At 32.8% G+C, this 12,679-nt stretch overlaps 1 protein-coding gene across 1 annotated transcript in view; it reads left to right on the top strand.

Annotated features, from left to right (window-relative positions):
* Nucleotides 1-11,723, top strand: part of LOC107635828 — a 13,511-nt gene extending 1,788 nt beyond the window's left edge. The window contains exons 5-19 of the mRNA XM_021120330.1: nt 29-754; nt 845-993; nt 1,099-1,308; nt 1,468-1,617; nt 2,354-2,420; nt 3,020-3,871; nt 3,991-4,139; nt 4,247-4,465; nt 4,653-4,802; nt 5,328-5,427; nt 5,873-6,571; nt 7,276-7,424; nt 8,042-8,260; nt 9,567-9,716; nt 10,988-11,723. Coding sequence (XP_020975989.1) covers nt 29-754; nt 845-993; nt 1,099-1,308; nt 1,468-1,617; nt 2,354-2,420; nt 3,020-3,871; nt 3,991-4,139; nt 4,247-4,465; nt 4,653-4,802; nt 5,328-5,427; nt 5,873-6,571; nt 7,276-7,424; nt 8,042-8,260; nt 9,567-9,716; nt 10,988-11,386 — 4,388 coding nt within the window. The 3' untranslated portion in view covers nt 11,387-11,723. The remainder of the gene's footprint in view (nt 1-28; nt 755-844; nt 994-1,098; nt 1,309-1,467; nt 1,618-2,353; nt 2,421-3,019; nt 3,872-3,990; nt 4,140-4,246; nt 4,466-4,652; nt 4,803-5,327; nt 5,428-5,872; nt 6,572-7,275; nt 7,425-8,041; nt 8,261-9,566; nt 9,717-10,987) is intronic.

The raw sequence follows: 12,679 nt of genomic DNA, 5'->3' as shown, positions 1-12,679 counted from the left end.
GAATATATAAACATTCCAATGACTGCAGAAATATATGTTGATGAGTCGAGCCGGAGTCGAATACAAGGCAGGTGCCAACGCCGAAAGGCCACCAACACACTTCTTGTGACTAACAGGGAAGAAATAAACAATGATGAAGAAACAGGTGAAATAGAAAGAGAGAAGCAAAGAGAGGATGATGAACAGATACAAAGCATGCTCCATGAGGAGGAGATGGACACAACAGTTGTAACTAACAATGATGAAATAACAGCTCATGACATAGTCCAACAGCCAAGCCGGGACAAAGAGCAGACACAGAACTTGTTCCATGTTGAGGCTTGGAGCTTAAGGCATCCATCAAACATCTATGAAATGAATGAGATTGATCAACCAAGTGACAAGGAAAGCGCTTCAGAAGAGCTGTTATGCTCTATCTGCAAAATCAGACGGCCTAATATCGAATGGAAAAAGGAATTCACATATGAAGAACTCCAAAATGCCACAGATGGATTCTCATTGAAGAACTGTCTCTCTGAAGGTGGCTATTTGTCTACTTTCAAAGGCCAGCTAGAGGGCGAGTTGAAAATAGTAATTAAGCAGCATGAGATAAGAAGTTCTCAGGAAAGGGAGAAAATCCAATCCGAAGTTCGGTCTACTCTCAAAGTTAGACATAAGAATGTGGTCATGCTGTTGGGTTTAACCACAGAAGCAAGCTTCCTATTGACCGTGTCTGAGTATGCCTGCAACGGTTCACTCGAGATGTATCTATCAAGTAAGATATCTACCATATGTTTGTGTGCATGTGTAGTATATAAACAAAGGAGTAGAGAATTTTACCGTTTGAACTTGTTTCATTATGCAGAGGAAAGCAGCAGATCTTTGACTTGGAGAGAAAGGAAGAAAGTGGCAATAGGTCTTGCAAGAGGTCTAAAGTACCTACATGAAAATAGCATAATTCATGGCAATGTTAAACCAAGTAACATTCTTCTGACACATGAATTCAACCCACTGGTACTTAACTTGAATTCTAAAAGCTGAGTTTCAAACTAAGTATAACTATCCACATTTTCATGCTATATATCTAATCATTACTCCGAAATGTAAGTATGTAATTAGATTGGAGATTTCGGATTCGGTAAAAAGATTGACTTCAGGAAGTTCAACAAAGATAAAAGTGTAAATTCTGACTACATAGCACCAGAGCATCAGGAGAGGGGAAAACTATCAACTAAGGCTGACGTGTACTCGTTCGGAGTGGTTCTGCTAGAGCTGATCACCGGACGTAGGGTTAAAGGTCACTCTGCAGATAAAAGCCTTGTTGGATGGGTAGGAACATAATATTATTATTACTTTCACATCCTATTAGATAGTATTCAATGATTGAGTGATAAATTGGTTCAGAAGCTTCAATGTTTACATTCTCAGTGATTTTGTTGTTTAAGTTCATTATACAAAATTGATGTTCATTTCTTTTTCCCTTTTCAGGCCAAGCCTCTTCTTAAGGGAAAGCAGTACACACAACTTGTAGATCCCACTCTCAGCAAGTCATATGAGGAGGAAAAGCTTCAATGGCTGGTCCAAGTAATAGATCAATGTCTTAAAAAGAGTCCAAAGGATAGAATGTCCATGAATATGGTAAGTATCAATAATCTGCAATATTCATTCACACAGAGCAAATTGTTGAACACAGAAAGCATGTTGTCCTATATCCTACTAGTAATTATCATCTTTCTGCTACCTTAATGCTTAGACTATTAAGAAAATCATAAAATGGTTCCTCATCTCTAACAAAATGCCGCTTGTAAGGTGTTAGCCATGTAACATTGTAAACAAAGTAAATCAGTTAAACTACAAGCTAACGATAGAAATTACCGAACTTCAATCCACAATGGATCATTTGATGAACATTCCTCTAATGCAAACACCATATCACACTTTTTTTTAAGTTATTTTCTTGTTTTTCTTTTATTTAAGTCAACTCATGTGTCTTCAGTCAAATGGAACTCTTGAATCCTAGACAAATATTGTGAAGAAAAATTCTTTTATGTATTGAAGATGCATAAGAGTTCATAGGATAGCAGTCAAGTATGACTTATATGCATATTCAAAAATCAATATACACATTGACCTTTAGGCTGCTTTTGGTTCTGAGAATATACGTACCTTCTTTTCTGTGGACACAAATGACCATGATTCTTATTTGATTGTAGAATGGACCATAACATGAACTATAAGAAAACCAAATGAGTTGGATAGTTTATTTTGATTCATTACAAGATATTCATTGTTGCCTCACATTCTGGCAATTTTTTCATTTGTAGATTGTCAATAAATATCATTTACATCAATATGTTCATGTGGAAAATTTCAGGTTGTTTCTGCATTGCAAGACTTAGAAGATAGCGAACAACACTGCATCATAGACGAACTTACTCCAGGTAATTCATGCAATCAGAATTGTCAAGATCTCTGCAAATGCCAAATGGACAATTTAACAGAAAAGACAGTTATGCTAGAAAGTTATGATTATATTTCATCATATAAAGTTTTCCAAAAGAGGAACTAACAAAATATTAGTGGAAATGTTTGTAAACTCTGTAATCACTAGTACGTGGACAAACATTTCTAATATATGAATGGGATAAAGTATGTTTCTTGTCCCTAACGATTGTGATTTTCTGCAAAAATACCCCTAATGTTTAATTGCATTCAATTTTGTCCCTAATGTTTTCGATTTGCATCAAAATCATCCTCGGATATTAACTCTATCGAAAACATTAGGGACAAAATTGAAAACGTCTAGGGGTGGTTTTAAAATAAGTCGAAAACATTAAGGACAAAATTGAATGAATTGAAAAGAGGACAAAATTGAATGAAATTAAAAGTTAGAGACAAAAAGCATACTTTACCCGTCCAAACTAAAATCCCAATACATGTGGAAGACACTGTCCAGAATTGACATAATTAAATTCCTCTTTGTTGCTTCTTTAAATCCTTTCATTGAAGTGAAAAATGGTATTAACTATTGCAAATGTAGGTCCAACAGAAAATAATCAGCCAAGCAAAAAACCAGAACAGACAGAGAGCAGGTCCTACATTGAAAAAGGGAGGTTAAAACTAATAGTTGAAAATAACAATTTCTACAAAACAAGCCAGGAAAACTCTGATCACCTGAACCAGGTTGAAGAACAGATGCAAAGCAAGTCTGTAGCAGAGGAAAGGAGTCATCAAAAGATGATAAACTATGAACACATGATGGATCAGACAGTTGTTGATCAGCTGAATCAGTATGACAAACAAGTGAATAGCAACCTCTATGGGCAGACCATAGCTGACCAGCCAAGAAATGATCAAGAACAGCAGTGGTGCTCATCTGAAATTCAAATAGGCTCGAATTCACACGGTACAGCTATAAATCAAAGTTATCAAACAAAAGTAGATCGGGCGAACCAGAATAAAATACAATCACAAAGCTGCTCAAGTGAGAATTTGTTTGCTGGATATCAAAGTGAAGCCATTTTGGAGAATTTGAAATCCTCTAAATGCTCTATTTGCAAAAGTAAACGGCCAAATATTTCATGGCAAAGAGACTTTACTTATGATGAACTCCTCGAAGCTACCGAAGGATTTTCAATTAAGAACTCCCTATCTGAGAGTAAAGATGGACCAACTTTCAATGGATTGCTAGAGAGCAAGATAAAAATAGTGGTTAAGAAATATCAAATCACTAAGCCCCAGGAAGAGAAGATTTTCAAGTCAGAGGCCGACCTGCTGTCCAAGGCTCGACACAAAAATGTGGTCATGCTCTTGGGAATATGTGCAGCTAAAAACCAATTAATGATTGTGTATGAGCAAGCATGCAATGGTTCACTTGACAAGTACCTGTCAAGTAAGGACTCTAGCACATAACCTTTTTACTTATAATATATAAATGAAGTTTAAGCAGTTTATGCTTGGAAACTGAAATTGATTAGAAGGTATGTTGAAAGAACTTCATATATTGTGCAGGAGGAAACTTCCAATCATTGACTTGGAGAGAAAGGATAAAAGTAGTAGTAGGTACAGCCAGAGGCTTAAAGCATCTACATGCGAATAATATAGTTCATGGAAGTATAAAGTCAAGTAACATTCTACTAACACATGACTTTGAACCACTGGTACTTACTTGAACCTTATTGCATGCAAAAGCTTTGAAGTTTCAAGACATTATAAATATGTTGTCTTAATAAACAAACTTCTATACATAATTGTTTAAAATGTTTAGATTGGAGACTTTGGCTTTGCGAAAGTGAGGCTAGAAACAAAGAAATCATACAAGGGTAAGGAAGCAAGCAATTCTGGATATGCGGCACCAGAGTGCACAGATAGTGGGAAAGTATCAACCAAGGCAGATGTATACTCCTTTGGAGTGGTTCTTTTAGAGCTGATCAGTGGCCGAAGCGCTGCAGACAAACTACCCGGAGGCAAAAGCCTCGTTGGATGGGTAAGAGAAGTTAATAATTTTATATTTTTAAACAGAACAAATTGTGACTATTTTTAAAAGTTTGTGCCTCATTTCCCATTATATACTTGATAAAATCATGTAAACCATTTGTCCAAGGACAAAATGTCGTTGGACGGCATAAATAATTGCATATGTAACTTATTATTTGTAAATATTTTCCTTACAGGCAAGACCCCTATTGGGAGGAAAGAAGCACCCGCAGTTGGTGGATCCAAATATCAGCAACTTCTATGAAGAAGAAGAATTAAAATGGCTGGTCCAAGTAACAGAACAATGTCTCAGAAAGAATCCTAAGGATAGATCTTCAATGAATATGGTAAGTCCAAGTGAGATGTAGAATATTGTTAACCAAAAGGTTCATAAAACAATAAATAAGGAAACAGACTAGTTTACATAGGATAGCATAACTCAATGAAGCTCCTGATTTGTTACCAGAGATACTGTAGACCAATTTAAACAAGATAAAGACAAGCATGAACTAATCTTAAACCGTAAGAAAAATCTTAAAATGGGACCTAATCTTAACCTGTTCAATGAGATGCAAAGAGTTTTACATATTTAACATGTACTTTGATGCAGAGGCCCTTTGGAATACAAGCTCACAAACCATGTTCTGAATGTATAATATAACTAGGAAATTGGTAATACCGAAATAGCATAAGTCAAATTCTTGAATACCAATATGAAGACTGACTGAAAGATTAAAGGCATGTTTGGTAATAAAATGCTTTAAGGAAATATAGGCTAACTTATCCCACTTGTCCATAAGAACACAATGCTTTAACATGCATTATCAATAGGATATCATTTGACACATGATGGTTATTCTGTCTTGTTCTAGGTTGTCTCTGCATTACAAGACTTAGCAGGTGCAGTTACAGACACAGATGAGTGCTGTTTTACTGAATATTCTTCCTCAGACATGCCATATTTAGCATATGGTGAGCCTTCATTGACTAGTTCATGCTGTTAACTTGAGAGCAGATTTATACTATCTTTATTTGGGGAATGGATATTCTCAATTTTCCTTTCAATTGTTTTGTCAAGTTTGAACTCTCATCATACACTCCTTAAGTGAGACTAAGAAGATTTTGAATAGTAAAAGATCACAGCTGAGGAATGTACAATGAGAGATTAAACTCATTTTTTATAAATACAAAAAAAATTGAGTGGATTTATTCCCCTTTTTTGCTTTTATTTTTTTCAAAAATGATATGTGTACACTAAAAATCAGCCACCATGTCTTTGTGTATAAACTCATTTTTTATGTGTATTTTATATTTCAACGCGTATTTTATACGGGTGGCTGATTTTTAGTGTTTACTTAGTATGGTTGTATTTTTTCTGGGAAAGAGACAGGAGGGACTTAACAATAACAAAATGTAGGTCAAATAAAGGCTGATTCGATGATTCAAACACAAGAACAAATTCAGATCAAACCATGGATGGAGGAAAGAGACCTAAAGTTGGAGATTAAAACTCATGAGGTAATAGGTCAGAGTAAAGTTGAGCACCCAAGAAAAGATGGACAAAAGATGCAGAGCAACCCCCATGGGGAGGAGATTCCCAGAATGGTAGTATATCCTAATGACAAGACCCAGGAAGAAGAGGATATTATCGGAAGCTTCGATGTTGGGGAGATGTGTAAAATAGAAGTAGACAGACAACTAAAGGTGAGTGGGGATAAAAAACAAATGCAGGATATATCACTTGAGAATCAAGGTGAAACCATTTTAGAGAGTTCAGAAACCTCTTTATGCTCAATCTGCAAAAATAGATGCATAAATAATACATGGAAAAAGGACTTCATTTATGAAGAACTTGAAGCTGCTACAGATGGATTTTCAACCAAGAATTCTCTATGTGAAGGTGGATGTAGACCTGCTTTCAGAGGTCAGCTAGATGAGCTGAAAATAGTTGTTAAGCAATACTACATGACAGAGAATGTCTTGTCAGAAGTTGAGCTGCTTAGAAATGCTAGGCATGAAAATTTGATAAGGATATTCGGTTCATGCATACAAGAAAGTCAATTGCTGATTGTATATGAACATGCATGCAATGGTTCACTTGACCAGCACTTATCAAGTAAGTATAAGTATGTGAATGTTGCATTTCTTAGGAACTTTTACCATGATCATATATATTCACAACTTTTATATTCATGATATGTGTCTTCAATTCCATCAACTTAGCCAATTAGGTATCTCTTCACTCACATAACTCACTGTGCTTACATGTCCATTAAGTTAACATTCTTTGGTTCTTGCGCACCCGTCAGAATTTCTTCCTCCTTCGTTTCTTCGCGAAATCTCCACTTCTGCATGCTTTTCATCCATCATCCCAAACCATCCTTGCCTCGTAAACCTTAAACAACTTGAAAACAAAACATATCAAGCTATCGAATGGAATAAAAGTGGAACTAATTTGATAATTTTTAAAACATAAAAAGCTTGTTTAATCAATTAAGTTCAATTAGGAAAATTTTCACAAAAGTATGCAACTAGAAGGACTAAGTGCAAGTTAAGTTGATAAATTCCACTATTTTCAATCCAAAAACCATAGTAAAATATGAATTTATCAGTTCTTCTAAGAGTTTTGCATATAACAAGATATTGTTTGAGTTGCAAATTGTGAGTTTGTGACCAGACAAAACAATAAGTCTCTTTGCAATTGCTTTACCATATTTCTTAACAAATCTAGAACATAATGTAAACGAGGTTTGACATCAACAACATGGACTTTTATCTAAAAAGTAAGTTAATACCAAATGAAATTTCCGAATCATGCAGGAACAAGTGGCAGATCATTAACATGGACAGAAAGAATGAAAGTCGCAAAAGGTGTTGCTAAAGGTCTTAAGTATCTACACGACAATAACATAATTCATGGAAGGATAAAGCCAAGTAACATTCTTCTAGATCATGAGTTTAACCCTCTGGTACTGACATGGACCTTAATTATAGAGAGCTTTTTTTAATTAAGCTGCATTTCAATATAGGATAAAGTGTATTTTTGTCCTTGAAGCTTATTAAAAGTTTTAAATATATTCCTAAGTTTTATTTTGTTTCAATTTTGTCTTGGAAATTTTTCATTTGCATCAAAATTTATCCATAACGGCTATTTTTTCAAGAAAATTATGACCAATTTAGCAATAGTTTATAAAAACAACGTTCAACACAAGTAAATTAGACACAGTTATTGTGCTTTATTGTTGAATTAGTCTTAAATGAATAAAATTGAAATAAAATAAAATTTAAGAATATTTTTAAAATTTTTGACAAATTTCAAGGACAAAAGAATAATGCTACACATCAAAAGTCTTTTTATTAACTAAGTCTAACCAAGTTGGTCTAACATAACAAAAATCAGTTACGGATAGCATTATTCTAAATCTTATTATTTAACTTTGTTAGACTTAGTTCATAAAAAGACTTGGATATGTAGTATTACTCGACAAAAAAATATGCTTTACCCTTCAATATATTATAAACAAGCTATTTGTCATCTGATCAAACCAACTCTTAGTTGAATCTTGAAAACGATGAATATTTTTAGCTTGCCGAATCTGTGTTCGGAAAAGGAAGATGTGAATTGAAGTACAACTGCAAGGATGAAAAAAGGGGGAATTGTGGATACATAGCTCCAGAGTATCAAGAAACAGGAAACTTAACAGATAAGACAGATGTGTATTCTTTTGGTGTAATTCTTTTAGAGCTGATAACAGGCTGTATGATTACAGAAGCAGCATCAGAACAGAAATGTCTTGTTGAATGGGTATGATGCATATCATTTTACTCCTATAAATTATGGTGGAAACTCAGGTGCAATCGACTTCACGTGAAGTTGATACCTGAGAGTCGTTAGATGATTTGATTGATTTGACTAAATTTTCATTTTCATCTAACGGCTCTCAGATATCAACTTCACGTGATGTCGACTTCACCTGAGTTTTCACCATAAATTATAGCTTGTTGCAATTACAAGTTACAGCTACTAATTTTATGCCGTTTGATTATCATTTGATTCATGTCATTTTAGAATCTTCAAGATCCAATATATGAATGAACTAGTATTTTTGCCCATAATAATATTACTAAGAGGTAAGTTTTTCAAAATAAATTGTATCTAAATATTTTAAAATTTTAAAAATTAATAATATCGAATGTTGTTGTAATAAATATTAAAGATTTTATCAACTAAACAAAAAAAATAGGTGCCACTGTGACAAACGGTAGCCTGCGAATAAATAATTTTAAAAGAATAATATTTTAGTAGTAAGTTTTAGAAATGATAGCATAAGGTTAAAATTCCAAGAAAAAATAGAGTGAGTGAAGAAATGAGAGAAAAATATATTTTAATTGCAATAACATAGAGTGCCGTGTGGTAGTGGTACATTTTGATTGTCAAATTAATAATATATAATAGATTTTAATTTCAATTGCAATGAGAAAATATAATGTAATACATTTCAGTTATCAAATTAGAAACCAACTTGGGTTGGTTGAGTGGTCAGCTCACTCGTCCGCTTAAGCAAATGTTGGGGGTTCGAATCTCGTCTTGTGCGTGTAGTAACCCATTGGCCAGCGGCAAACCCTTAAATGGAACTCAAATCCACGACGGATTAGTCCTTGACCGGTAGAGGGGGAAGGAGAGGCTTCTTTTGGCCAATGAAAACACCATTGTTAGAGGAAGGATATTGAAATAGGAAAGGATTAATGGTGATATGAGAACATTAATTAGGGAAATAATTAAGTAGGTTAGAGAGAAAAGGAAGAGAATAATTTCATAGAAGGGAATTCCAAAGAAGAAAATATGTCAATTAACTTATTTCATCTATCCCTTTTTTATTCCATCACTGCTACTCTATTTATAGTAAATTCTACTCTTAATAAGAATTTTTTACTCCTCTGATGTACAGTTATAACTTGAGATATTACTGTCAAATTGAAACTAGAAGTTCTAAAGAGAAAAAAGTATGCATTTTGTTAAATTTAGTTGAAATATGTAGTATTAGATTTTTCAAAACTTGACTGTTTTATAATTTACTCATTGCTCATGTGCATTGCACAAATCTCTTCAGGCAATCCCACTTCTTAGAGGGAGGAAGTATGTACTGTTGTTGGATTCCAATATAAGCAGCCAATTTGATGAACAAGAACTGGATTTGTTGGTCCAGGTAATCGAAAAGTGCCTCCGAAAGAATCCGGAAGAAAGGTTTACTATGAATATGGTAAGATTATTACAAAACATATCCAGTAGAAAAGACTGATATAATTGTGGGATGGGGCATTAATGATATTATTACACATTTCTAGATCTTTCTAGAACTATATCTCAACTTACTCTATTAAAAGGTTTAAAGGTTCAATCAAAGTTCAACCAAAATTGAATTGGATACAAGAAAACAATATGTTTTTACATAAAGTATATTAATTTTTTTGACCATATAAGCAGAAAGTTCTAAACTAGTTCACTAATTTTTTATAGAATTTTGCAACCGAACTTTTTTGTCTAAACCAAATCGATCAGGTGACCGGTTTGGTCCAGTTTTAAGAACCATGATATAAACAGTGACTACAAAATATAAGTTTCTCTTAACTATCACTTCATTTTATGAAAGTTTAATTTAGCATGATCTATTGAAGTTCAATTGGTATTTTATGGACATGCAAGTAAGGTATCAGGTTCCATTTACTACTACTAAAATGATTATGTGCTAGTTTGGATTGACTTTTTTGAGTAAAAAAAGTACCCTTTTTTTTTTAAATAAAATACTTTTATTTAATTTAAAACTTATTTAGATACATTTTTTAAAAAAAAGAACTTTTATTAAAAAAAGCAGAATCTAAAGGCGTTTTTAATATTTAAAAACTCTTTTTAAAATGTCTATCCAAATGTAAAATAATTTTTGTCTGTAAAAAAATAAAAAAAAATAGGTTAAAGTATATTTTTTATCCTTGAAGTTTGATAAAAGTTTCAAAAATATCCCTAAGTTTTATTTTGTTTCAATTTTGTCCCAAAAGTTTTCGATTTGCATCAAATATACCATCGACGGCTAAATTTTCAAAAAATTTAAAATCAATCTAACAATAATGCATGAAAATTATGCTTGATTTGCTTGTGTTGAGAGATTGTTCTTATGAAATTGTTTTTGAATCGGTCTCAAATTGTTTGAAAAATTAGCCATCAGGAGTATATTTGATGCAAATCGAAAACTTTTAAGACAAAATTGAAACAAAATAAAATTTAGAGGTATTTTTGTAACTTTTGTCAATTTCCAGGGACAAAAATTATACTTTGTCCAAAAAAATAAGTACTTTTTCAGAAGCCAATCCAAACCGACCCTATCTGTCCCAACTTAATATGGTTACATTCTTACAGGTATCTTTTTAGGCATTGCATCTTTTAATCACAATCTGATATACAACAAAGAGCCATATAATATTATCTTGTTGACAAGCTATCACATGACAAATACATAATCAACCTTGTACATTGCAGGTTGTCTCACTGCTGCAACATGATGCTGTTGTTACTAGCGAAAGCTGTGTAGCTAAAGAGTCCTCTTTATCAGAGAAGTCATGCTTTTTCTTATGTAATGCTTCAGATGCAACAAGCTCAAAAGCCAAGAAGGAATTGCCACCAGAGGAAGGTCTAATCAATGAGGTTGTTGAAGAAAGAGAGGACAACATAACTTGCAACGGAAGCAACCGTAAAACGAAGACGAGGGAAGAAAAGAAAATTATGAAAATAGAAAAGAAAGAAAGCTTAAGCACCAAGCTACATGAATGTAATGAATGGTGCTTGTTTTATGGTGGAGCCAGGCACTTTTATCTTCAAGGGGCTAAGGAATATAAAGTATGTCAAGAATTCTTTATTTTTAGTAATCAACTCATTTAAGGGGTTAGTTTTGTAATAATATTTCATAAAATATTCTTTCCAAAAAAAATTGTGAGGACAAAATGAAAATGTGATTATGTGAAACTGGAGCCACATCTATAGGAACATTTTCTTTCTTTCTTGTTCATGATTTTTTTTTCTTTGGGTAGGCTATTCATTTTACCTACAATGAGAAAATAAAATAAATATATTTGTAGCAAAGAAAGAAGTGCCAACTTTGTTGAAAAGTACCTATTTTATTTTTTATATAAGAAAACTTCCTATGTTCTAATCTTCTTCACTTTTGTTCTCAAGTTTATTATATGTTATTTGGATTGTATTTGCGCATTTCTTATATATTTTTTTTCTCACTCAAATCCGTGACCTCTAAGTGAGTATGAGAAAACTATGTCATTTGAGTTATAGTTCGGTGGCACTACAAAAAACAGTGTAATTATCGATGCAAAAAATCGACGGTCATATTATAGACGGGAAGATTGTCGATTTTATTAAGAAGGTAAAATTCTCACACTCATATTATAGACGGAAAGATTGTCGATTTTAATGAATTAATTATCGACGGCCGGTAAGCCGTCGATTTTATTAGAATTTTAAAAAATCGACAAGTTTAATAGCGACCACATTCACCGTTGATTTTGCCGTCGATATTTGATATTATCGACGGCCTAGCTGTCGATTTAGCCGTCAATTTTAAAGGTGTTTCTTGTAGTGTGGCGCGCATTTCTCATATTTATTCAAGAGTAAACCCACGTTTTCATCGTTATCATGACACTTACTAACAAATTAGTCTAAAACATGTTTTTATTAACCTTCAACTTTTGTGAACAAATTAATCCCAAACATTTTTTTATTAATCCCAAGTTCTTTGACCATTCAATACTCAAGTGAAAATTAGTTAATGGAATTCTAACTCGATGAATACCTATAAGACATTGGGTATTGATGATGAATTTGATGTTACCTTTGTATATTTTATATTGAGTTTTTGAAAGAATAAATATAATTTAAAAAAATTATTAATATTTGTTTAAAAGTTTTTTAAATATTCTAGATTATTAAATTTTCTAATATATAAATACAAATTACATAAATTTGAGATATGAGAGTTTTGATGTTAAAATGTTAATTACGAGTCCATTTTAGAATTAAGAATAGTCATGAACAAAAGCTAACTATTTGAAATGGAAGATGCCCCAAATGAACATTAGAAATACATGCAAAATAAATTTTATATATATAAAAGTCTATGACTTCGAGTGACTGTTATGACTTATATTTTTTGATATTTTAATT

The sequence above is a fragment of the Arachis ipaensis genome, chromosome B04, assembly GCF_000816755.2.
Source record: "Arachis ipaensis cultivar K30076 chromosome B04, Araip1.1, whole genome shotgun sequence".
Taxonomy (NCBI): Eukaryota; Viridiplantae; Streptophyta; class Magnoliopsida; order Fabales; family Fabaceae; genus Arachis; species Arachis ipaensis.
Note: the sequence above shows the minus strand (reverse complement) of the source record. Positions and strands in the feature narration are given on the sequence as shown.